The following is a 23,827-nucleotide window of genomic DNA, read 5'->3' on the forward strand; positions in this document are numbered from 1 at the left end:
TGTCGCCGGTGCCGTATGCGTTGTCGCGCGTTTCTATTTCGTCTCTCAAGAGGCGAAACTAGACGCCGCCTGGACATACTGCTGGCCCGCGATTCGTGCTAATCAGCCTAACTGCCAACTGTTGCCCCGCAAGCTCGCCTCGCGCTTGCAGATATGAATATAATGCGTTCGTAAGCTCGAGAAATGCCCAAGAGCGCTTCGCGCGACGTCCGACGTTAGTGTCGTTAGAATTGTGCGACATGCGAATCTTTCTAAGCGGATTTTTGCGATGGCTCGAGAAGCGCATGAGAGAGCATGTAGAGAGAGAGAGTAAAGGATACACGACGCGACGGATGGCGTAACTTGTTCTTACCTAGTTTTGCAGAAATTACGCGGAGACATACGTGCAGCGGGGTATCTCTGCGGCAATGCATCACGATTGAAGTCCATTTTAATCGCGATCGAAGCAGATGTATGGAATATCTCTGTTTTTTCCAATGTTTCACCCGAACGAAGGATAAACAACGCGTACGACGCGAGACGAACGTTGAAACGCGCGCACATCGAACTGCAACCGCGCGATCTGTACGATGCTAAATGCAACTAACTAAGTTATTATCGAATGTATTCGTATCGCGTACGATCGATAAATTATGAAAATCCTTGCGATAGTTAATCGAGAGGTAAGTTATCGATCGTTCATAAGGTATAATCGATATATCATGACAACGACGCGAATATATGAATTTGATGATTGGCGTCCGGTGAGTGAGTAAGATTATTCATTCTGTCGTTTTGCATGTATAGACATTGAGAAGACAAAATCGACTTCAGATTAATGGAAGAATTGCACGACGAAAGAGAATAAAGAATTGTAGTCAGGTTGGTCTCGTACGCATGTGTTCAACGACTTTCTATCTACCGATTTTCTGCGCGTGATCTCTCCACCGATAACGTAGTACGTCTTGCGTGTAACAATTTAAATGATCAAGCTATTCGAGCTTCATCATCAAGTCATCACCGAGACTCGCAACCTGTTTTTTGTTTCTCTTCCATTCATCCGCCCGTGATACAATCGATAGTCAAGAAACGGTGGAAGATTTTCGGCTCGTACAACAGTCTTGTCGTTAACCTCCTTCACTTCCCAGTGGTACGATTCTTTAACTCGTTATTGGAGTTAACGACAGTTTCGTTATCGTTACGTAGCTTTTCTACGGTATACAAAAGCTGCGCAACGATAACGAAAGTGTCGTTAACTCCAATAACGAGTTACAGAGTCGCACCACAGGAAAGCGAAGAGATTTGATGTAAAAGCCACGTGACCTTGTCGACGTCCTCTACAGACTTCTAGTTTGTCATCTATATCGTCCGTTAGCTTGATCTGTCTTATTTAGACGGTCCTAAATCAGTGACGGATTATCCTCGTCACGCGGGTTTTCAGGTCCTTGAACTCGTTGAGAGATTTTCAGACAGTTCAATTGGCGTCATCGGGAATTCTCAGATATGATACGAACCACCTCGAGCATACGTAACGGATTGGCACGCACGTTGCTTCGTGATTCCGTGCGAACTAATTCTGTGAGATCTATAATCGTTGTCCGATGTCTTCACAGAAAACATCAACAAAGGTATTTCGTTCGCGACCTAGAATCGTCTCCACGTTCAAGTCTTGTCGCAGATCGGTTGTCACTGTGATTTTAAGCGATCGTTAAGATTATTCTGTAATTTAGCTTCGATATGAATCTAACACAGACGACTTTAGCTTTCACAGTGCGACCGTTTGCAATTTAATCTCGTCAGCATAGTCAGAAGCTCGAGAGATTTATGTAACACAATAATTTATTCTCACATGGAGCAATGCACCAACAAAGTAACGCTGCTTTCCTTGGTGCTCAGGCTTCAACACCACAGTACCTTGCGTTTAACAGTAACACCATGGCAACAGCAATTCAGGTTTTATGCGGATTATCCCAATCATATCAAAGTGCAGCTTCCAGCATTGTCTCCCACTATGGAAACAGGAACAATAGTTAGTTGGCAAAAGAAAGAAGGTAAGACATGAAGTAATATATGTCAACAAATGTCTGTTGTTTGTACAAAGGTAATCCGATCACTAACATACAAAATATTTATCAAGCATTAGTTCATTCTTTGATATTCAATTTGCTAGGTGACAAATTGAATGAAGGTGATCTACTAGCAGAAATTGAAACTGACAAAGCTACAATGGGGTTTGAAACACCAGAAGAAGGATATTTGGCTAAGATTGTAGTACCAGCAGGAACAAAGAATGTACCTATAGGCAAACTGGTTTGCATCATCGTAGAAGAACAGGCTAGTGTAGCTGCATTTAAAGATTTTAAAGATGATGGGTTAGATGTCGCACCTGCAGCTCCTGCTCCTCCACCAGTAGCACCTGTTTCAGCAAAACCACCACCAATACCTGCAGCACAACCAGCACCAGTTACAGCAGCAGCAGCAGCACCACCACCTTCTGTTTCTACAATTTCTGGAGAAAGAATATATGCTAGTCCTCTAGCAAGAAAACTAGCATCTGAGAAAGGAGTTAATTTACAAGTACTTCATAAAATTATTAATTTATATTATACTAATACTAATTGATCTGCTCGACTAATTCACTTTTATAAAAGATACAAATAGAAAAGAGTTATATTTTTGACACTTTTATTCTATTTCTCATAGGGTCTGACAGGAACAGGATTGTATGGTTCTATAACATCTAAAGATCTGCAGCAAGCTGTGCCTGCTGCAGGGCCAGCAGTAACGACTGGTGTACCAGCTGGAGTAGACATTCCTGTATCGAGTATACGTGCAGTTATCGCTAAACGTTTGCTGGAAAGCAAGCAGACAATTCCACATTATTATCTTTCATTAGACATAAAAATGGATGCTGTGATGGCAATGCGAGAACAATTCAATAAAATATTAGAAAAAGAGAAAATAAAGTTGAGTGTAAATGACATAATCATCAAAGCAATTGCTATGGCTTGTAAAAAAGTACCAGAGGGTAATAGTGCCTGGTTAGGAAATATGATCAGACAGTAAGTAGACGTTCATTACTGTATAAGTAATGGTTCAACATATCTATAAGCATATTTACGCAATATTTTTATACTAAACAATTGTATCAATAATATGTATTTTTTCAGGTATAATAATGTGGATGTTAGTGTAGCAGTAAGTACAGATATTGGTCTGATTACTCCCATAGTGTTTAGTGCTGACACAAAAGGTTTAGTCCAAATTAGTAAAGATATGAGAGTGCTAGCTACAAAGGCGAGAGAAGGAAAATTACAGCTGCAGGAATTCCAAGGAGGAACAATTACTCTGTCTAACTTGGGCATGTTTGGAATCAAAAATTTTTCTGCTATAATAAATCCACCACAATCCATTATTCTTGCTGTAGGTACTACAGAACTCAGATTGGTACCTGCCAAAAATGAGAAAGGGTAAATAAATATTTTTATATTGTATGATAATCTTCTTTGATACGAGGCTATATAGAAAAATGTAAATATATTTACTGAACTGTAAAGTTCAGTAAAAATACACAGGGACTAGAATTTCATTTCATTGTATACAATATTTGTTCATAATATACATATTTCAGATTTTCAACCGTCCAATACATGTCTGTAACTGCCAGTTGCGACCACCGTACCGTAGATGGTGCAATAGGTGCACAATGGTTATCTGCCTTCAAAAATTTCATGGAAAATCCAACGACAATGCTTCTGTAGTAAGTATATTAACTTCTACGATAGCTAACTGAATAATTCAAAACCATATCTATTTCCAAGAATGTAATGATATAGTTACTCTTGGAAATAAATAAATTTTTATATAAATATGATTTCTATTGTTTAATTTTTTAATTTTCTTTTAAATATAGTTTCATTTTTACATATATATATGATAATAGTATTTTCTAAAAAGGAAGTTTGTAAAATATATTGTTCTCTTTCCAGAGATATCATAGGCTGAATGAAAAAATGTGATTTGCAATTATAGAAACAGTTGAAAGATGACATATAGTATTTTTGGAATTATTATTTCATCGAGATTACTTCCGTGTTGATTCGAATTAAAGAAGTTTGTGATTCTGTTTCAAGTTCTTCATAAAGTTGCAAAAGATCTTGTTTATCATTGATGAGAAGACTGATGTTGATTAATTGAACACGATTTAAGTAATTTGAGATGGCTATTGTTTTTTCCAATAACTTCTATGAATTAATTTCCATTTCCAATTCGATATCGTTTGTCAAAACTGCCTTTATTAATCACAATAGGCCTGTTTGTTTTAACTGCACTGCTGAACTGGTGCATTAGGTTAAAGTGAGACAAACATAGGTTTTCTCACTTCAACTTGTTGCACCAGTTCAGCAGTGCAGACAAAACGAACAGGCCTAATATGTACATATGTGTATTTATGATAAATGAAATTGCTGTACTGGCTGCAGAAGGCACAGAATTGCCAATGTTTTAGGCGAAGTAACAAGAAGTGTCAAAAATATTTATAGTATATATATATATATATGTATATTATATTTAATAAATTATATCATGATATATTATAGCTTTTTTCTTTATATATGTTACATCTTTATGTACATTATAGTTAGTAATCAGAGAATAAAACAGGGAAGATATCACACGATCTTCCATATAAATTTCACATTTGATCTGAAACAGCAGACGAAATATCATTGTTGCATAGAAAAGTATTTATATAGTTCCTTGTTTTGAAACTGTATTCTAAAACAAGAATATGATGCGTGAATATCTAGATGAAATGCATTTGACTAGAAAATGTCTACTTTCAAAAACATGAGTCACGAATGCACTTTCGTTCTATATCAAGTGCAAAATGTGCAAGAGAGTGTAGATATCATTGTTTTCATTCGTCAGGAGACATTTTATAACATTGGAAACGGATCTTAATACACTGCTATGTGACCTATGTTCGCGTTCCGATTTATTCCAATCTCAACAAGAAACATGAGTGATCGTGGTAGACACCGTGCGTAATAGTTACTGATTCGTATTTTAATCTTACACGGTAGACTGTGATTTTTCATATCTCAATACGAAAGGAAAGGTAGAACAAACGCATCTGTTAACGCCACAACTGGTGAACACGATTGATTATCTGCAGCATGTGGCCACGATGTTTTTAAAGTTCTTATGAATAGAATATATTACTGTCATCATGTAGTACGATGACGTATAGATGTCAAGATCATACAAAGTACTTATTTTTTTTTAGCTATTATCATGGGATCTAGATTACGGTAAGTTAATTTTTCACACACAATTACACCGATTAACTTACCTATAAGATGCAGTAAAAGCGACGATCCTCTTTATACGTTATGTCTGAATGATTATTTCGCAATGTAAAACATTACTGTCGAGTTCAGCAAAACTATGAATGTTGTATCTTTTTTGTAAAAATTACGAATGCGTGTGTCCTTTTTTTATTGTATAACTAATAAATGATCTTTGTCACGTAACTATTAATTTCAAAATTTACAAAATGCTTGATAATTTGATTCAAATTATATAAATATAGTTTATGATATTTTCAGAGAAAATGTTAAACAACTCTTTGAGTGCTTCTGCGAGGTAGCGGCACCAGTAGGGGAAAAGCCAGCTTGGATACTTCAAAAATATCCAAATTCTTTTTTGGATGAGGAAATACTTAAATCTGTTCCTAAATTTGCATACCCTTGCGAAGTTGAAAAGTATGATAATATACGAAAAATATTTAATATTATATGCTATTTAATTACTTTAATTATAACATTGGCATAATCCTGTGTTTCCATACAATACAAATGATACTTTGCTATTTCAGTTTGTTGGTACAACACTTTTCTTTTGTACTCACAAGTATAGATTCAAAATGGACCTTTGGATTTTGCCGTCATGATCCTAAGACAGATACAGCTTTAGTAGTTCTGAGTGCACTACCATGGCATGAAACATTTTACAAGTAAATAGAATATATTAAGTTATTGATATATTAAGTAGTTAGGTGTATATTTAGTAATTAAGTTTTAAATCGTTAAATTTTATAGGTTATTAAATCATATTGCATCCTTGACCAGCAATGCCAGTGGAGAAGATCTGTGGAAATTTCTTGAAAATCTATATACTTGTGGAGTTCCAATTCCTGGAAATTCCATATCTATACCTTTACCAAATTCTACAGTGGTAATTTGTTGTTATATAGATTAAGTAAAACTTTACATATTAAAATAATACATATTAAAATAATTAGACATATTTATGATAATCCTGTATTGAATTTTGGTATATTTTTGGATATATAAAAATGTTTCATTTCAGAATTTTATTTGTCAAAGCCCAAAACAATTTCAACTTCCTAGTATTCCAGAAAATGTAAGTAAAATATTATTAACAATCAAACATTTAAATGTACAAAAATATAATATATATTAGAAAGAAATTAATTATAAAATTTATCTCTTCATACAAATTTTATTGTTTCAGAGAAACTTGACTGAATATTATAGTGCTGTCGATTCGCATAATATGATGATGGTATTTGCATCTATGTTGTATGAACGCCGCATCATTTTTACCTCGAAACGTCTGTCGAGATTGAGTGCATGTGTACAAGCATGCAATGCTTTAATTTATCCAATGATATGGCAGCATATATACATCCCTGTATTACCTTTATCATTAATAGATTATTTATTAGCGCCTATGCCATTTTTGATTGGAGTACCCACGGGAACACTTCAGGTATCCGTAATAGAAATTTTACTCAAAAGACATGTCAATACATACAATTATATTTTATATTTATGTAAATATACAATTATATTTTTGTTTATTAGAAAGTGCGCAAGAGCGACTTGGGAGAAGTTGTTATTTTGGATGCTGATAATAATACAATCGAATCACCCTTCCAAGATCTAGAGTCTTTACCTCAGGATGTAGTGCGTAAAGCAACATACTGTTGTCATATAATAATATGATGTATCGTTAAGGATTAATATATGTCTTAAGTAATAAAATAAAAAGTTTCTGTGTTACAGGTGACAAACTTGAAAAAAGCGTTACGTAATAGACCTGCGCTCCTTGGAGACGGTGTGTCAAGAGCATTTTTGCGCTCATTAGTACAGTTAACAGCAGGCTATAGGGAAGCATTAACTTTGCAGCAGGGTGAGCGTATTACATTCAATCAAAATGCATTTGTTGAAAGCAGACCATCTTCTATGCAACCATTTCTACGGAAGATGTTGGAGTTGCAAATTTTTCAACAGGTAAGCATATTTGCATTCTACATGTATAATATTTTATTATCGCTGTTTAATACATATATATATTTTGAATATTTTCAGTTTATAGAAGAAAGATTAAACATGCTTAATTCAGGACTTGGATTTTCGGACGAGTTCGAAATGGAAGCCTGCAGTTATTCGGCCAAATCGAGTAGTAAATTCATGCAACAATATAGGGAATGGACTTATACTATGAGAAAAGAAAGTTCTGCATTTTTCCGCAGCGTAAAAGATAAGGTATGTTAATAGTATCTTGATTAAATACTCAAACATTACCACATAGCTTATCTTCAGCTTATTATCACATATGGTACATTACGTGTCACGTGCATACGTATAGATACAACACGCATGTATTCAGGCGTGCATATACGCACACCAAAGTGTTTTTAAAATCATAAGAAAGAAGTTAACACATTTTGTACCTTCGATTGCAGGCCAATCCGGCAGTAAAATACGCAGTTAAATCAGTAAGTTTAAGCAAAACTATGATGTTTTGTATATTATGAATTCATTTCTTTGATATTTTCTGATATCACTGATAATATTTGATACTTTTACGTAATCCAACAATACAGAATCATAATTTAGTGTTAATAGTAATGAAACAAGCGTAATAAAATAATTTAAATCCACAGGTTAAGGATAAGGGGAAAGACATGAAAACAGCATATAAAGGACTAAAGTGGAAAGGTATATATCTTTCTCATTGTCCTCTTACTTATATTACAATCTCATATTAAATGTTGGGGAATGATTTATAAATTACTATTTATATATGCAGGTCGGTCTAATAGAAGTGAGACAAGTATGAGATTTCACCAACCACGATCAGCTCCCAGTTCACCTACATTAGATAGAAGACCTATGGGATTCACATCTCCGCCGAAATCTCCAAATGGATTATCGGCAACGACTAGCTATCGGAAAGAATTGCGTTTGAGAAATAACAATTTTCCCGATACAAGGTATGCCGATCGTTATTATTTACATTCCGCTAGTTATTACGTTGCATACACGATAATTATAAAACTATTGTACAAAATCATTAAGAATAACATATAAAAGAAATTTGTACTGTACATTGCAGTAGAAAACAATATTCACCGTTAAGCCCTAGTTCTCCTGAGGACTCTGAATCTCCTCCAGAACGCCTGAACATAGACCTTATGCATGAACTTCGGGATGTGATATTTCCAAATACACCGCCTGTTGATAGAACGGTAAGTTTGTTTCTCAATGATATATTCAATTAAATATAAATTAGCGTATCCAGAATTTATAAACTATTACTCTTTACGATTCACACAAAGAAAATTTCTTCCATGAAAAAAGATCAAAGGTACCTAATCAAATAATTGCCACTCTGTTCTTTATTGTTCATAATTGAGTATACGTAACTTTTTGCTCTTTCAATTTTGACTGTGAAGAGATTGTTTAGTGTAATAGGAACAGAATTAATAAACGCTAAATTCACGAGTCAAGTTTTTGTTTGCTACGCCTTAATCATATAAACTTTTGTTGCTTTTTGTGAGTCGTTTATCAATGTCTTTACAGGCAGTGTACTTTGTTCCTTCAGTGTCTTATTCTTATATGTTATGGCAAGAAAAAAATCATGTATAGCATGTGCTTGTAAATTTCATCCAGAGATATTAAGTGTATGCATAAAAATATCAATATATGAGAATATTGTGCATGCTCGTATTTGGATCATTTCTATCCATCTAAATTTTCCATCAACCCTATATACTTTAGCATTTTTGACATCTTTTGGCCACACCAGGTTTAGATCGATGAGAGCAATATTAAAAAAGAAGTTAAACTATTGTTCCTCACTAAATATTAATAGTTTGACATAATCTTACTCTGTGCACCATATATCTCTCTGCACCATTAGATATAATGACACTTCATATTATCTTTAGCCAACAATGGTATTAGATAAGTAGATTAACGTATCATTATATGTGCATGGATCAAAAACCGATAATTATCACTTTTTAAGCGATAAACTTACGTATTTCATAATTCGTATCAGTTAATTCTTTTCTCGTATATGAGGAAAGTAAACACTTGTCGTGCATCAACTTTCAGTTGAAACCAGTACGCAGTTTAGACAGCTTGAGACCTGCATGGAGTGGGCATTTACGGCACGGCCCTCCACCTAGTATTGTCATTACAAATCCATGCGAAGTTTCCTCAACAAAGCCAATTTTATCCTCCTTTCGTCCTCTTCCTCCAGACAACTCGATCAAACGATCGAATACGACACCTGATACAAGTGCAACAGCAAAGACATTTCCTTTCAGTTCGTTAACTACAAAATCAAACAAAACTGTGAAAGAAGTGGACAAAGCGTCCCTTCTACCCGCATCATCCACACCGTACAATCAAATCGCTGATCCAAATAAATTTTTGCACGAAATACATGTACATAATGACTTAATGAAAACTGTCGCTATCTCGCAATCGTGTATTCGTGAAAAAGAGAACGCTGAGTCCGAGGAAGAGATCTCTTCAAAAAATGAGAAATCTAATTCCAAAGATACTCTCACAAATACAGACTCGACAACCACAGATATATGGGACAATAGTGAGCCTTTCGATAAAACTTTCAAAACATCAAACTTTCTTCACGAAGTGAATGAAAACGATCCTTTTGACACGAGTAAAGTGTTCATGCCTACTTATTTGCAAACACCACTCTTCAAATCCACAATCCCCTCGATACCCGTTCAATTTCATCATCCATTACCACATCCATTCAATACTGCATCCTGCTCTGCACATGCTAAGGTAAACATCATCGTTCACTATATCTTTTACGTATCTATGAAACAGTCCGATCAGTTTTCTTCACGTGATTGTTGGGTTCGTGAAGTATATATAAGTAATACGTACAGAATTGAAAAGAAATGTTTTAGATTCACCGAGTCAACTTTTCGATCACGGTTGCTAGAAACTAAATTCTAGAAACTCGGTAAATCTGCCTCTCTGTATAATTTGCTTCTTATTTATCAAGTTACTGTTCTTGCTGTCATGTTGTCCATATCCTCAACTTTTGGCTGTGGTAAAAGATTTTGTGTAACCTATGTTACGGAAATGCAGTATCAAATTGTTAGCCAATTATGTGCGACAAATGTGTACATACATATATGGTGTGGCTTGCATTCATACATACGAGATTCATCATTGCAATTCGAAAATTAACATTTTGATGCTGTGAATAAAACTATGCATTTTCTTCTTGTACTGCTTCAATTAACCAACTAACATTAAGTTATCAGTATTCGTGTGTCTTTTTTACAGGATTCTCCTGATGTTCCAGATTTAATACGATTAGATTCGACAAATAGCAGTGACGATTTCGACCCGCTTCTATCTAAATCTTCCGAATACACAAGCACAAGACAAATGACTCAATCGTTACATTTACCCGAGATGGGTGAAGGCCTTAGTAACCCATTGTACCCATACTTTCAACCGTTGCACAAAAATAATGATAAACCGAAGACTTCCGATAATGCAGGCGATATGGATTTATTACAAGCATATGGTATAGATTTTAATAAATTTAGTTTAGCCAATGGTGACTCATCCACAAAGAATATTGCTACTACATGTAATCGAAGTGTACCAGACAACAGTATTAATAATATCGATACGCTAGATACATTCAGCTTAACGCTGAATGCACCTACCATTAAGTCGCAAAATAATTGGACAAAATTTGAGTAAATTTTAATATAAATTATACATATCATGGTTTGTAAATACATCATTAGTATTGTTTTGTTATATATTCAAATATGATTATCATCAAGTATCTGCATTAACGGTTAAAAAATCATCTTAGAAATCAAATAATTGTCTTAATATGCGCACAGTCATTTGCCAAAAGAAAAAAAAAGGAAGAAATTGTAAACAGTATAACTTTTATATACTCCTTCTGTACATTTTTTGTATTAGAAATTAATAATATTTGTTATGTATATTTCGTTAATAGATTAAAATGTTTGTATTTTTATTAATCATTGCATAGCATTATGTCAGTATGCATTTTACTGAGGAACTTGTGCAGTGTGGAATTATCATGTTATTACATAACTTTCATTTGGCAACAGCAGCGTTAGAAAGGATTCATAGGAATAAATTAAAAATAAAAGAAAGTCCGGATATAATTAAATATTTTAATGCTGGTATACATATGATTAAGATCCAGCTCACGAAGAATATTGTAATTATCAGTATAGAAATATCAATAATATATCGCGTAATACTGTCACACTCTTACAATCTCTAAAATGTCATTTGTATAATTTCACTTTATGATCTTTTTTAGCTTTGGCTAAATTCTTATAAAATGCTCAATCGAGTATTACTTCATAAACATTTGTAGATACCAAATACCCCATTTAGAATAGTTATTAAACTGTAATGAAAGAGCGACTGCTGATAGTCAAGGAAAGTAAATTAAGTGAAACGAATATACCGTACAATTTTATAGGTTAGATTATTGTTAGATATTGATTATATCAATTTTAATAACTGTTGCACATTTACCGGCAATGCTTTATAATAAATTGATGGAAAAAAATAATCCCTTTGGTTTATAGCATATTTATCAATTTATTATCCTGTTGTTATATTCTATTTCGCGACGCATTTTATACTTGCAGAACTTCGAGCAAAAGAAAGCATAATAACTCAATAATTGGAAAATTCTAACTAAATTTCACTTTTTATTGAACATTAAATAAATTGATAAATAACTTACACGATCTAAAATGGAGTTAGGAAATTGTCTTCTATAAATATTACTTAGAGCAAGACATAGCATGTAGAATCGCCATTGCGTCGACTATTCGTATTAATTCGCCTTCGCTCCTTGACAATTTTTCCTTGTTGGTTTCCCGAATAGACAGAGGTACTTTTGTCTCATAATCGGGCATGTTTGATTCTTGTTTCAATTTCTGTGCGATTTCATCCAACTGCTCCTTTTTCTTGTGTAACTTCTCTAATTCTTTCTCTGCATCAATTAAGCCCTGCACAACACAAGAGTACAACAAATGTATATATAGTTATAAACATATGTGAACATATGTGAATATACAAAATATACGATGCATCATGATTACCTCAAGTAAGAGATGTACTTGAATTTTATCGGTTACGGTAATAATCGCACATCCAGCTGGCGGTTCGTTCACCTTGAGAACAGAATACGCGAGAGTTTCTATGAGCAATTTATATTGATCAATCTTTTCCTTCACGATTTGATCGCGACACACGACAAATGCGTCGGTTTTGGTTTTATTAGGTAAATTATAAGTCGCACGAGCCGATCTAATATTCTTGATTATTTTCTGCATGAATTCGACGTCCTCTTCAATCTCGTAGTTTCGCCAGGGGCACTGAAGTATATTTATGTTATGAACATAAAATCGATATCTTAAGGACAGAATAATTATAAACAATAATTACCTCGGCGACATTTGGATACGGACTGATACATATACTTGGATGAATTTGCTCTTTGCGAGGTAAACGTTGATAGAGTTCCTCCGTTATAAATGGCATAAATGGACTCAGTAAACGCAATGCTACATCCATTGTCTTAAACAATACCTTCTGAGCCGCTAACTTGGCCGCGTTATCCTCACTTTGAAATATTGGTTTGAGGTACTCCTAGAAGTATTAACCACGCATGTATGTAATACTCTTTGTACTTTCATCATATATGTTGTGCATTATGTTTATGATACTAACCAGGTAAATATCGCACAGTTCATATAACCACAAATTGTGGCAAATCGAAGTGGCTAATGCGAAGTCATATTGCGCCATTGCTTCGTTAGAAGTTTTAGCAGCATAACTGATTCTTGACAACATCCATAAATGTACATTTTTCTCATTTAAGTCAGTCAACTGTAACAGGCGTATGTAAAGAAAAAATTTGTTTTTTCTCTAATAAATATTTAATAAATATTTGCTATATTACCTCAAATGTATCTTCAATTTTTCTTTGAATGTTTTTCAACATTTCCACTTTCGCAAATTTAGCTCTTTCTGCATCTGTGAATGTTTCAATATGATCGTACCAACGTTTAAGATGTGGATAATTCACAAAGTTGATATCTGAATCCTTTAACAATTGATGAACCGAAGGATCAAGTTGCGTCGGTGTGTAACCATCAAGATATGGATGATCTGCTAAATAATGATTTATTGCCCCTTGAATAGATGGTTGATGCAAATCCCAGTCATGGTATTTGTTATACCATGCACCCTCCAAGTCAGTGTCAACTGAATTATTATTATGTTGTCTCTGACAGACAAGAAAATCAAATAAATATTTTAAATCTCCAATATAGAAAACGAATTATTTTTGCGAAGTTTTTCATCATAACTTACAGTATCTTTCTTGTCATTTCCATGCAATGTATGATTCTCGTCATATTTAAATTGAGGTGCGAAATAAGTAAGCGCGAATTTGGTAGCATTCCAAATCTTGTTACAGAAGAACCTGTATCCTTGTATACGTAGCACGTCAAGATTTATATCTCGCCCTTGAGTAGTATAAGCACAGAGAGTGAATCGCAAAGCATCCGTACCGCACTCGGGTATGCCATGTGGATAATCACGTTTCTGGCCCTCTCGAGCTCGATCTAGTTCCTTTGGATCTAAATTCGAGTCTAATAATTGTTTTTGAAGATCCTGAACAAAAATAGAAAGGAACAATTTGATACAATGTTCAATATTATGGACATTAAATATGCTATACCGATACATACTTCCAATGATATTCCTTTAATGACATCCATAGGATCTATTACATTTCCTAAAGATTTACTCATTTTCCTTCCATGCGCATCTCTCACCATAGCATGGAGATACACTTCTCTGTAAGAGATTTATGGATTGAATTTCAATTAACAGATTATACATTTTATTTTTTTGTATGATTTAATATATAAGGTGGGGGGTTATAAGTTTACAACCCGAAGTGTGAAGGTAGACTGGGTTAAGACTGGGTTAAGAGAGATTTCTGTCATTAATAACTCGATAATTATTGCGAATCTCGCAAAACGGTATGGGCAAAACTTTTATGTTTGTCTTAACCCAATCTACCTTCACACTTCGGGTTGTAAACTTATAACCCCCCACCTTGTATAAATATAATACGTAAAGTGTATATTATATACCTGAAAGGCAATTGTCCTAATAATTTTTGTCCCATGAAAACCATCCTAGCAACCCAGAAGAAAAGTATATCATGACCAGTTTCTAGTAACGTACCTGGATAAAATGCTTTCAGTTCTGGAGTCTAAAAAAATATATTCTGATATTAAAGCTGTTTTCTTTCTGCTTCTAATTTCATGAAACAATCTCTTTTTCTTTTTCAGAGAAATGTATTTAGTATAAATATAGTGCGCATACTTGGTCTGGCCAGCCAAAACTAGAGAATGGAAGAAGAGCAGAAGAGAACCAGGTGTCCAAAACATCGGAATCTTGTTCTGCTATAATCTGGTTTACATCAATGCCTAATTTCTTAGCCGCTTTCTCTTTAGCTTCAATCTCAGAATGCGCACTCACCCAGAATGTTTCACCTGTCTACATATGATCACGTTTTAGCAATTACAAACAAATCCACTTAATGGAAAAAAATTAATATAAACTTTAAAATACCTTTCATTTTTTATTACCTTGTTTATGCTTGAACAAGAATCAACAAGCTTAATTGCATACGCGGGAATACGATGTCCCCACCAGAGCTGACGTGAAATACACCAATCTCTGATACCATCCATCCAGAGATACCAAGTTTTTTCAAATTGTTGCGGAATAATTTTCAAATCACCTGTTTCTACTACCTTCTTAGCTTGAGCAGCCATTTCATCACATTTGACATACCTAACACGTATACAAAAATAAGATTAAATATACGTTTTAAAAAATTAAAAAAAACAAGATTGTGTACACTTACCATTGTGGTTTTATAAGAGGTTCAACGACATCTTTAGATCGACTGCATATAGGTATTACCATTGAATTGTCTTTTACGTCGATCAACAAGTTTCTTTTCGTTAATTCTTCAAGAATAGCTACTCTAGCTTCAAATCTTTTCATTCCCTATAACAAAGAACATTGTTTATATTTTAATGATACTCACATATGACTAAACACATTGTTATATTTAAACTATAATACCGTAAATTTCCCATAATCTCCAATAATACATCCATCATCATTAAAAATATTTATAAATGGTAGGTCATGCCTTTTTCCTACTTCATAATCGTTGGGATCATGAGCTGGCGTAATCTTTACAGCACCTAAAAATATTCATGTTACAATCTAGTTTCACAATCACCCTACTTTCAATCCTTTCATCCATATATGAGATTATATTTACCAGTGCCAAATTCCATGTCAACGAATTTATCTGCTAAAATGGGTATACGTCTATCACAAAATGGATGTAGGATATATTTCCCGATATAATGGGCATATCTGCTATCTTTTGGATGCACTGCAACAGCAGTATCTCCTAACATTGTTTCAATACGAGTAGTTGCTACTACTATTTTATCATCTGAATCAATAAGCTGATAAGCAAATGATATTAAAACACCGAATTCCACTTTCTTTTTATAGCCAGGTATCGAAAGTAGAGTCCGACCGCTTAGCTCCATCTTGTCAACCTGAAAAACATACACTTTGAAGAATATGATTTCCCTATCAATTTCTATAAATATAATTTCTTATTTAAATATAATATATTAAATATTAAAAATAAAAAAATTTCTCTTATATCTACATAGTACTCACTTCAATATCTGATATAGCACTTTTTAAAGCACACGACCAGTTAACTAAACGATTGCTACGATAAATGATACCCTCGTCGTGTAAACGCACGAATGCTTCTGTTACAGCTTTATATAATTTAGGTTCCATTGTAAAAAAGACACGGCTCCAATCACAAGAACTACCTATCTTTCTCAACTGTGAATAAATCCTATTACCTTTCCTGAAAAATAATTTTAAAATAAGTAATTTTTTAGATTAAATATTGTTATATTAGAAACATATCAATTTTATCATGATTGAATATCTTAAATGGTATATTTCATTTTATATTTACTCATGCTTCCACTGCCATATTTTTTTAATAAATTCTTCTCTTCCAATATCATGACGAGATTTCTTTTCTTCTTTCCAGAGCTTTTTCTCTACAACCACTTGAGTGGCGATACCAGCATGATCACAACCTGGATCCCAAAGCGTAGTGAGACCTTTCATACGGTTCCTAAGTATATTAAATAATTATTAAGTAATAATAATTCAAACTACATTTAGAAAAATTATCATTTCAAACTTATATAAAATACCATCTGACAATAGCATCCTCTACAGCATTAGTTAGAGCATGTCCAAGATGCAAGAAGCCAGTAACATTAGGAGGTGGCATTATTATTACCAATTTTCGCTTAGGATTCTCTTTGAATATATCTTTTCCCTAAAATATTTTAATATATTGCTAAATCAATTTCAATTTGATTCATAATTATTTCTGTATAAATTTCCAAATATATTCTTTTCTGAATATTACAATAAATATTTGCTTACTTACTCCATATTCTGGCTTAAAAAAACCTTCCTTTTCCCACCAAGCATACCATGCAGCTTCTACATATTGCGGACTATATGTATCCGGTAAAGGACATGAAATATCTTTCCTCTCTCCAGGTGGTGTATCAACAGTATAAAGAATTGATGTAGTCTCCTTCTTTTTTTCATTTTTCTAAAATATATGTAAAGTAATAAATAAAACTGAATTTAATTATATAAAACTTATGAATAATCATTTGTTATTTCTATAATGATGCTATAAACTAAATTGATCCTGATTCTATTCATAGTAAATAATCTTTACAATTGTTAAGAAAATATAGAATATATATATTAATTTCATTGATTATTGTTATTTATATCAGAATAATTCTGAATGAAACAAAAAATTAAACCAACTACAAATCAATAAAATTCTTTGTAATGAGCACAAGTGTCAGTCTCCATATGGATGATTGTCTTGCACTTAGTTTAGAACTTGAAAGGAAACTTAATATTAATAAATTAAAGAGACTTGGATATTAATTTTATGTGAATTTCTTACCTCTGGCTTTTCCTTTACATTCACTGATTTTTCAATTTCCTTTTTCTCTTGTTTCTGCTTAAATTTTTCTAACTTTGCCAATTTCTTGGCTTCTTTTTGCAGTTGTTTTGCGGTTTTTTGAGGACCATTTTCTACAATCTCCTCGTTTTTTGCATCAACCATATTTTGTTAAATATCTTCGTCTAATCTCTATTTTATATTCGCAAATTGGCTTACGAAACTGATTTCAAATTAATATTCCTGACAACTACTCTCCACGTTTCTGCCAGCAAGCATACATCAGCATACACGAACAGTTCAGAAGCGTGAAAAGGTGAATTCAGCCCAATTCTCCTATAGTCTTTAAAAGGTCATTCTACAATACGTGTCGTAAGTTGTAAGCCGTAAGAATTGGCGAATCACAATCAATTATTATAAAAATAATCGGCCATAATTGGTCAGTTCTTACGGCTTACAATTTACGACACGTATTGGCTGCGTTCAGAAAACACAACGGTTACACAACGGTTGAGTAATTCGTCAACGTTATTGGTCTGAATGTAAGGATCTAACAGAAAGGACCAATAGTTACTAAGCGCTCAGTGAGCGCTTCGTTTTCTGAAAGGCAACCATTGTAGAATGACCTTAATGTGTCATAAGTCTCCGGATAGTTATCTTTTTTGATTGCAATAAGCATGCGGCATAAATATCGAGATAAAAGTTATACGTCGTTGAGTCATACTACTTGAAAATGCGATAATGCAGGTGTCTGTTCTATTGTAAAGTCATTTCACTACGATTTCGATTTTTTTGAAAGATGGTGGCGGCTCATAGCGGAAAGTCTGAAACTAATTAAAGTAAGGCCGCCGGTATTTTACTGTACTAACCTAATCTTACAAAATATCGGGCAGTTCAAATTGAGCTAAAGAGTGAAACTTAAAAAAGGTTAAAGAGCTAAAAAGTAACATAAATATAAGACTTGTTGGAATAGTTTGTAACTCAAATATAAAAGCATGGATCGCACAAGCTTGGGCGGATCGTTAGGACGTTCGATAGCTTCTCCTAGAAAACGAATATCAATAGTTCAATCACTGAAGAAGAGTAGTTCGTAAGTTTTCCGATACATGTTTTTCTTATCCTATTATATTATATGCATTACATGAGTCATTAGTGTAACTGTCAATAAAGACACAATCAAACATTTATATAATTAGTTTATATTTTAATTGCAGTGCAGCAAGTGTTTCAGGTCGCACAAATCAATCTGTACAAACAATATGCAGAACACCTAGTCATACTGTTGAAAGCTTCGGATCTTCATTGCCAGTTTTAGTTACTGAAGCATTAACATTTGTGGATCGGAATACAGCTGTTAGCGTTAATGTATCTACAGATGGTTGGGCTTGGCTTGTTTATGGCCGCAAATTGCTTGTGTGGCAATGTAAAACTACTATTCATGATCCTAAACAAAGAAGAACCTTCAAAACCCAGTGTCGTGAGTTGCTACTACCTCAAAGTGACTTAGCTCACAAAGCAGACTGTATAGCAGTCTGGATACCTCCTGGTCATCAGGTATTTAATAAAAATTAATTATGTATTTACAATGTGATTTGTATTTTCAACATGGAAACACAATCAAAAAGTTACTATAGAATATGAAATTTCTGTTTTATGAATCACGTTAATATTTTTGTATTTTTATGCTTTAATAGGTTCCTAGTTGCATGGCAGTATCACCAGAAGGAATAGTACGTTTCTGGGCAAGTGTAGCACATGAGGGATCTTCTGTAGAAACCAGTGCAGAGCTTGCAGGACAAGAAGTTGATTGTCTTATGTATGTATCAGGCCATGGGTGCATTCTGGCCACAACTACATGTACAGTAGCACTTTTGCAACCACAATTTAACAATGGGAAAAACACTGTCACATGTCAAGTACTTCGAACAAGCCAAGGATGGCTTGGTGGCATTGGTCGTAGAATGACCTCCTTGATTTTTGGGGCAATACCACAATCACCTGTTGCAGAGACGGTATTTCTTTTATGTATACAATACAAGTATATGTATATAGAATTATGGATGTTTAAAAAAATAAGTAATTGGTTTTCCTGCTTTTAAGAATAATTGTTTCTCCCAATCTTTTTAATCTATTTGTAATCTGTTCTTTTTCCTAATTTAAATAATATACATATGTATATATTATAATATACATGTGTATATGCTTATAGAAATTAGTGAAAGTTACATGCACACCACTGAGTGAAAGAGGCTCGAGAGTTCTCATTCTTGCTGGATCTTCTTTGCAATATTGGCTTTTCTCTCACAATGAACAAGAAAAGATGGAATTTGATGAAGATATTACTCATATTGTTTCACAAGCATTCCAGAGAAAACTTTGGGTATGTTTGTCCCAATATTTATGAAACATAAGATATAACATAGAAAATGATAACATAGAAAATGAACTAATGTTCATTTTATTTCAGGAATCAAGTCCTTGTAATCCTCAAAGAATAAATACATGGTTTATCGATATGCAAACGTGCGACGAAGGGATAGTCCTTTTAATGGCAGCTTATTATGCCGAGATATCTCTTCAAATACATTTTGCACTTGGTATAATTATAAATCAAGTTATAGTTGCTTAAGACATAAAATATGTGTTATATTGTGCTCACTTATGTCGTTTTACAGGATTGATACCTTTAACGGGCACAAGTTTGTCAAATACGTTTAAATGGTTCGTAAAAGTTCAAATTGACCCATTGTTCTATGATGATGATATGGAGATGATAGAATCAACGTTAAGTTCTTATCGTTTCATATTGTCTGGCTGGGAGGCGATTATATATAATCAATATAATGTGCTTGTAGTTAACAGTGAGCATATGAGAGTTTCTAAACAATACAATATTCTTGGTCAAAAACACTGTTGTATTACTAATTCTAAAAATCCTTACAGCTGCATCTGAAATCGATCAAGATAAAATCGATCTGGTAAGAGGTGGTGAAGACAGTATACTTGGTGGTGCTTTGTGTTCAGGAACTCCAGTATTATTTACAAAAAGTGTTGGCTTAGTGTCTATTACGCCAGTAGACTTTGCGACCCAAGATTTCAATACGTTAGTATATAATTTTTATTTCCACTATTTGCATTTCCAATATTATACATATGATTAAATTACAGAGGATACGCGGAGGCTAATATGAGTATGGATTATAGCTATAAAACGAATCAAACAGCGCAGAATTTTTCTACTCTGATAAGTAATGAAGAACTTCAGGATATGTATTATAGTTCCGACGGAGCTACGCAATTGCGTACCGCATTTCTTCTAAGTTTACGACAAAATAAGGTACATACACACGAAGGATATCAAATATCCTGCAATGATTATTACAATTTAATGCAAGTTTCTTGTGTATATAGGCACAATGCGACGACATTCTTTCCCAACTGTTTCCTCTACAAGAGGATCCAGTAATGGATATCGACGCTACTCTCGATACACTCATCCTGAAAGTTGCAAAGGATTTGATTGATGATTATCCAGCAAATGATCCAAGATGGGCTAATCACAGGGATCTATGTGAGTGAACATATAAATTTTCACACTGTTAAGTTTTACATATATTTGTTCAGAAAATGTATGACATTTGCAAATTGTATTTCTGTGTAGCAATAACGGTAAACGCAGTCACCTCTATGCAAATACCTCATCAACTGGAAGGAAAACAAAAAGCTTTAGATCTCTTTGTACAATTCTTGAAGGAACATAATTTGTGGAGTAAAGTATGTGAATATAATGTACTTTCTATCGTATTATATGTAGTTTAAATGACTGAATTAAATTAATATATATTTTATTTCAGTTTTGTGCAGTTACGTACAGAGGTACTATCATGTCTACGTCTCATGTACTCGGTGAATATGCAGAGAAGATAGTTGCAGCAATGACTATATATAATCTTCAAACTAGGTGTGATTCTGATATTATGTAATGTCATATAAATTAATGCGTCATTTTTCATTTCTTTTTAGTGCTTCGTTTTTATTGTATATGTCGTTTTAGATACTCAGAGATTATAGATGCAGTAATAGATGAAACGTTGCAGCCAGAAGCCTATATATCTGATGAACTTACAGCACGTGATATATTCTTCCGCGAAGTAAGCACGGTGCACTTATTCTTGCCAACTTTAATAAATAAAGCGAGTGAAGTTACACAATCTGAAAGACCTTTGCAACAAGTTGGACAGTATATTATGCAAGTTAACGGTATATTATTGGTGAGTCAATAAGATAGTAACATTAAAATGGAACATTTCATATTTGTGAGCATTTTGTTTAATTTTTTTACCTTCTTTTCCTTTCTAAAATAGGCTGTATTACATGAAGTAGTGAAATATCGTCAATATAACGCTGAACGCTTTGTTCCTGCAAAATGTTCAAATGTAATAACAGAATATCTCCCTTGGACAGCATCCCCAGGTAAACACGGCTTGAGGAATTGTCTTAACACGATGGTATGTATCGTCTGCGTACTACTAATCCATAAGGTTGAATTGAAAAAGTTCTGATTTTCATTTTATATACAGCAAAGTATTACTACTAAGCACGGTGTAACAGGGACCAGTGACTCCACTGTTAGAAATGAATTGTATGCACAATTAGTTATTCTTATTGATTTGATATTGGATGGAAGGAAATGCCACTTGGAGAGCATCCGTGGCACAGAGAAATTTGAAATTCTTTTAAAGCAATACGAGACAGATCGTGCTAATTTAATTCAGCCATTAAGTAAGATATCTAATATTATTTTTTTTATTAGCTATTTCTCGGTTCTTTTTCTCACTACTCCTTGTCTACAAATATGTTTTATAGTAAAGGAAGAGCAGTATGATAATGCTGCAATGCTTGCTGAAAAGTATTGTGACTTCCCATCGCTTGTGCAAATCTGCGAATTGACTAACAATAAAAATCGGCTTGATGGGTATATAGTAAAGTTTGCAGCGCAAGATTTTGTTGGCTTTTTGTTTTCTTGGTAAGAATATCTTATTATCACATCAGGAGAACTTTATACATATATTGCGTGTATCATCCATCATTCTCGTAATAGGTACGTTAAAGACGGACGTCAAGGACAGTTGGTGGAAAGATGCAGACGTGGTGGTACTGTAGAATTAACGGAGAAGTTGTTGGAACACCCCACTCTGTCCTGGGTACAAGCGGCTTTAACTGATGAATTGCGTCTTGCTGCGAATACCCTTCACACCTTGGCTGCTCAAGAAGCTGAGCTGGTTACTCGTAAAAAGGTGCAGACGATAAAACAATAATAATACCATTATGACGGATAACGCAAACATTATGTAATTTGTATATTTAATTAATTTTTAATTATAGTCCATGCTTTCGTTAGCCAAATTGGCTTTACTTGCTTCAGACGAATCGGAAGATAAAATAGTAGATAACACGAAAATGATCGACAATGAATTAGCCCTTATAGCTTATCAGGAAGATTTACCTACTCAAGTTCTCACAACGTATGGCTATGACATTGAGAAATTACGAGTGCTTACACCAAGAGAATTAATTATGGTACAGATACACTTTTAATAATAATTGAATTAAATAATTCTTATCTAATGTCAAAAGTGTTGATAATGTTTTATTTAAACAGTTATACACTTCAAATGAAAACGTCATAGCCAATGAATACGATTTCAAGAAGGCTCTCGATTTACTCGATTACGTGGAACAAGAGGAGGATAAATTATCTTTGAAACTACAAATTTGGGCACGTGCGGCTCGGCGGAATCAATGGAATACCGTAGACAAGAATCCTGAGCAACAAGTTCAAGAGACATTGTTTTTCAAATTAATGGATCTTGTATACTTTATGGGTAAGCTGTATTTAATGAAATACTGTTAATACTGATAATACTGATTTGCATGTTACTGTGCAGGTGGCAAAGTGGAAGAATTTCTACCTTCAGTTGATGTGCTTCTCAAAGAATCAGAACTTGAAGAACTTGCTACATCGAGTAACTTCCAATTTCTTATCAAATTAATTTATGAATACGCTTATCGAAACTATTAACGTGGAAAATACCTGTAAGTACAACTACAGTTTGTATTTTTGTACACAATAAAATAACGATTTATTGTTACAAACCTAATATTATAATGGAATAGCGTTACACAGAAATTTTACATTGAAATCATCTGCGCTATGGAATAGCGTTTTGTGCGACAATTTTTTTATTTATATTCTAAGTTGCAAAGTTAAAATATTATTGAAATATAATAATTCTTAAGAAATATTTTAGGTTTTTACAAATTCAACATTTTT

General features: G+C 33.7%; 4 protein-coding genes across 15 annotated transcripts; 3 read left to right on the forward strand and 1 right to left on the reverse strand.

Annotated features, from left to right (window-relative positions):
* The first annotated feature begins 1,197 nt into the window (after positions 1–1,197).
* Positions 1,198–3,740, forward strand: muc (dihydrolipoamide S-acetyltransferase muc). Of its 2 annotated transcripts, none has more exons than XM_025303049.1 (6): positions 1,198–1,607; positions 1,742–2,030; positions 2,150–2,556; positions 2,683–3,041; positions 3,150–3,449; positions 3,611–3,740. In XM_025303049.1, the coding sequence occupies exons 1-6, from the start codon at positions 1,581–1,583 to the stop codon at positions 3,738–3,740; spliced, it is 1,512 nt and encodes a 503-aa protein (XP_025158834.1). In that variant the 5' UTR covers positions 1,198–1,580. The 2 variants fall into 2 exon arrangements, with proteins under 2 accessions (XP_025158834.1, XP_011142043.1); XM_011143741.2 differs by having other exon boundaries at positions 1,200–1,607; positions 1,876–2,030.
* Positions 3,647–16,616, forward strand: LOC105184753 (DENN domain-containing protein 1A). 9 transcript variants are annotated; one of them, XM_025303042.1, is made up of 16 exons: positions 3,647–3,739; positions 5,267–5,291; positions 5,589–5,744; positions 5,858–5,995; positions 6,081–6,216; positions 6,352–6,405; positions 6,517–6,774; positions 6,870–6,971; positions 7,071–7,298; positions 7,377–7,553; positions 7,754–7,786; positions 7,955–8,009; positions 8,101–8,284; positions 8,407–8,539; positions 9,411–10,112; positions 10,626–11,054. In XM_025303042.1, the coding sequence occupies exons 2-16, from the start codon at positions 5,275–5,277 to the stop codon at positions 11,052–11,054; spliced, it is 2,802 nt and encodes a 933-aa protein (XP_025158827.1). In that variant the 5' UTR covers positions 3,647–3,739; positions 5,267–5,274. The 9 variants fall into 9 exon arrangements, with proteins under 9 accessions (XP_025158827.1, XP_025158833.1, XP_025158829.1 ...); XM_025303043.1 differs by lacking the exon at positions 3,647–3,739 and adding an exon at positions 4,950–5,131; XM_025303048.1 differs by lacking the exon at positions 9,411–10,112 and having other exon boundaries at positions 3,683–3,739.
* Positions 8,468–17,900, reverse strand: ValRS (Valyl-tRNA synthetase). 2 transcript variants are annotated; one of them, XM_025303041.1, is made up of 19 exons: positions 17,497–17,900; positions 16,954–17,124; positions 16,712–16,839; positions 16,465–16,629; positions 16,149–16,350; positions 15,733–16,021; positions 15,528–15,652; positions 15,304–15,449; positions 15,023–15,230; positions 14,757–14,930; positions 14,522–14,643; positions 14,111–14,219; positions 13,731–14,033; positions 13,318–13,644; positions 13,086–13,244; positions 12,801–13,004; positions 12,455–12,730; positions 12,094–12,361; positions 8,468–8,525 (listed from the first exon to the last, which is right to left on the reverse strand). In XM_025303041.1, the coding sequence occupies exons 1-18, from the start codon at positions 17,656–17,658 to the stop codon at positions 12,134–12,136; spliced, it is 3,498 nt and encodes a 1,165-aa protein (XP_025158826.1). In that variant the 5' UTR covers positions 17,659–17,900; the 3' UTR covers positions 8,468–8,525; positions 12,094–12,133. The 2 variants fall into 2 exon arrangements, with proteins under 2 accessions (XP_025158826.1, XP_011142051.1); XM_011143749.3 differs by lacking the exon at positions 8,468–8,525 and adding an exon at positions 9,474–9,588.
* A 406-nt stretch (positions 17,901–18,306) lies between these two features.
* Nup133 (nuclear pore complex protein Nup133) lies at positions 18,307–23,654 on the forward strand. Of its 2 annotated transcripts, none has more exons than XM_011143753.3 (19): positions 18,307–18,583; positions 18,708–19,047; positions 19,188–19,505; positions 19,703–19,873; positions 19,961–20,090; positions 20,169–20,354; positions 20,437–20,596; positions 20,662–20,830; positions 20,905–21,064; positions 21,155–21,267; positions 21,348–21,472; positions 21,548–21,764; positions 21,858–22,001; positions 22,074–22,275; positions 22,360–22,519; positions 22,595–22,790; positions 22,879–23,073; positions 23,156–23,378; positions 23,442–23,654. In XM_011143753.3, the coding sequence occupies exons 1-19, from the start codon at positions 18,489–18,491 to the stop codon at positions 23,573–23,575; spliced, it is 3,438 nt and encodes a 1,145-aa protein (XP_011142055.1). In that variant the 5' UTR covers positions 18,307–18,488; the 3' UTR covers positions 23,576–23,654. The 2 variants fall into 2 exon arrangements, with proteins under 2 accessions (XP_011142055.1, XP_011142056.1); XM_011143754.3 differs by having other exon boundaries at positions 18,308–18,583; positions 21,348–21,454.
* Positions 23,655–23,827: the final 173 nt, after the last annotated feature.

This window comes from Harpegnathos saltator, unplaced genomic scaffold, assembly GCF_003227715.2.
Source record: "Harpegnathos saltator strain DR-91 unplaced genomic scaffold, Hsal_v8.6 scaffold529, whole genome shotgun sequence".
In the NCBI taxonomy this organism is placed as follows: domain Eukaryota; kingdom Metazoa; phylum Arthropoda; class Insecta; order Hymenoptera; family Formicidae; genus Harpegnathos; species Harpegnathos saltator.

Coding starts and splice junctions, on each gene's coding strand:
- Nup133 (XM_011143753.3), top strand. CDS start 18,489: ATGGATCGCACAAGCTTGGGCGGATCGTTAGGACGTTCGATAGCTTCT. Junction 21,065..21,154: donor GGCTAATCACAGGGATCTAT/GTGAGTGAACAT, acceptor ATTTCTGTGTAG/CAATAACGGTAAACGCAGTC. Junction 22,520..22,594: donor GTTGGCTTTTTGTTTTCTTG/GTAAGAATATCT, acceptor TTCTCGTAATAG/GTACGTTAAAGACGGACGTC.
- LOC105184753 (XM_025303042.1), top strand. Junction 7,787..7,954: donor TAAAATACGCAGTTAAATCA/GTAAGTTTAAGC, acceptor TTAAATCCACAG/GTTAAGGATAAGGGGAAAGA. Junction 8,285..8,406: donor AACAATTTTCCCGATACAAG/GTATGCCGATCG, acceptor TGTACATTGCAG/TAGAAAACAATATTCACCGT.
- muc (XM_025303049.1), top strand. CDS start 1,581: ATGTCTTCACAGAAAACATCAACAAAG. Junction 1,608..1,741: donor CACAGAAAACATCAACAAAG/GTATTTCGTTCG, acceptor AGACGACTTTAG/CTTTCACAGTGCGACCGTTT. Junction 2,031..2,149: donor TAGTTGGCAAAAGAAAGAAG/GTAAGACATGAA, acceptor TCAATTTGCTAG/GTGACAAATTGAATGAAGGT.
- ValRS (XM_025303041.1), bottom strand. CDS start 17,658: ATGGTTGATGCAAAAAACGAGGAGATTGTAGAAAATGGTCCTCAAAAA. Junction 16,840..16,953: donor TTTTTAAGCCAGAATATGGA/GTAAGTAAGCAA, acceptor AAAATATTTTAG/GGAAAAGATATATTCAAAGA. Junction 16,351..16,464: donor ATATGGCAGTGGAAGCATGA/GTAAATATAAAA, acceptor ATTATTTTTCAG/GAAAGGTAATAGGATTTATT.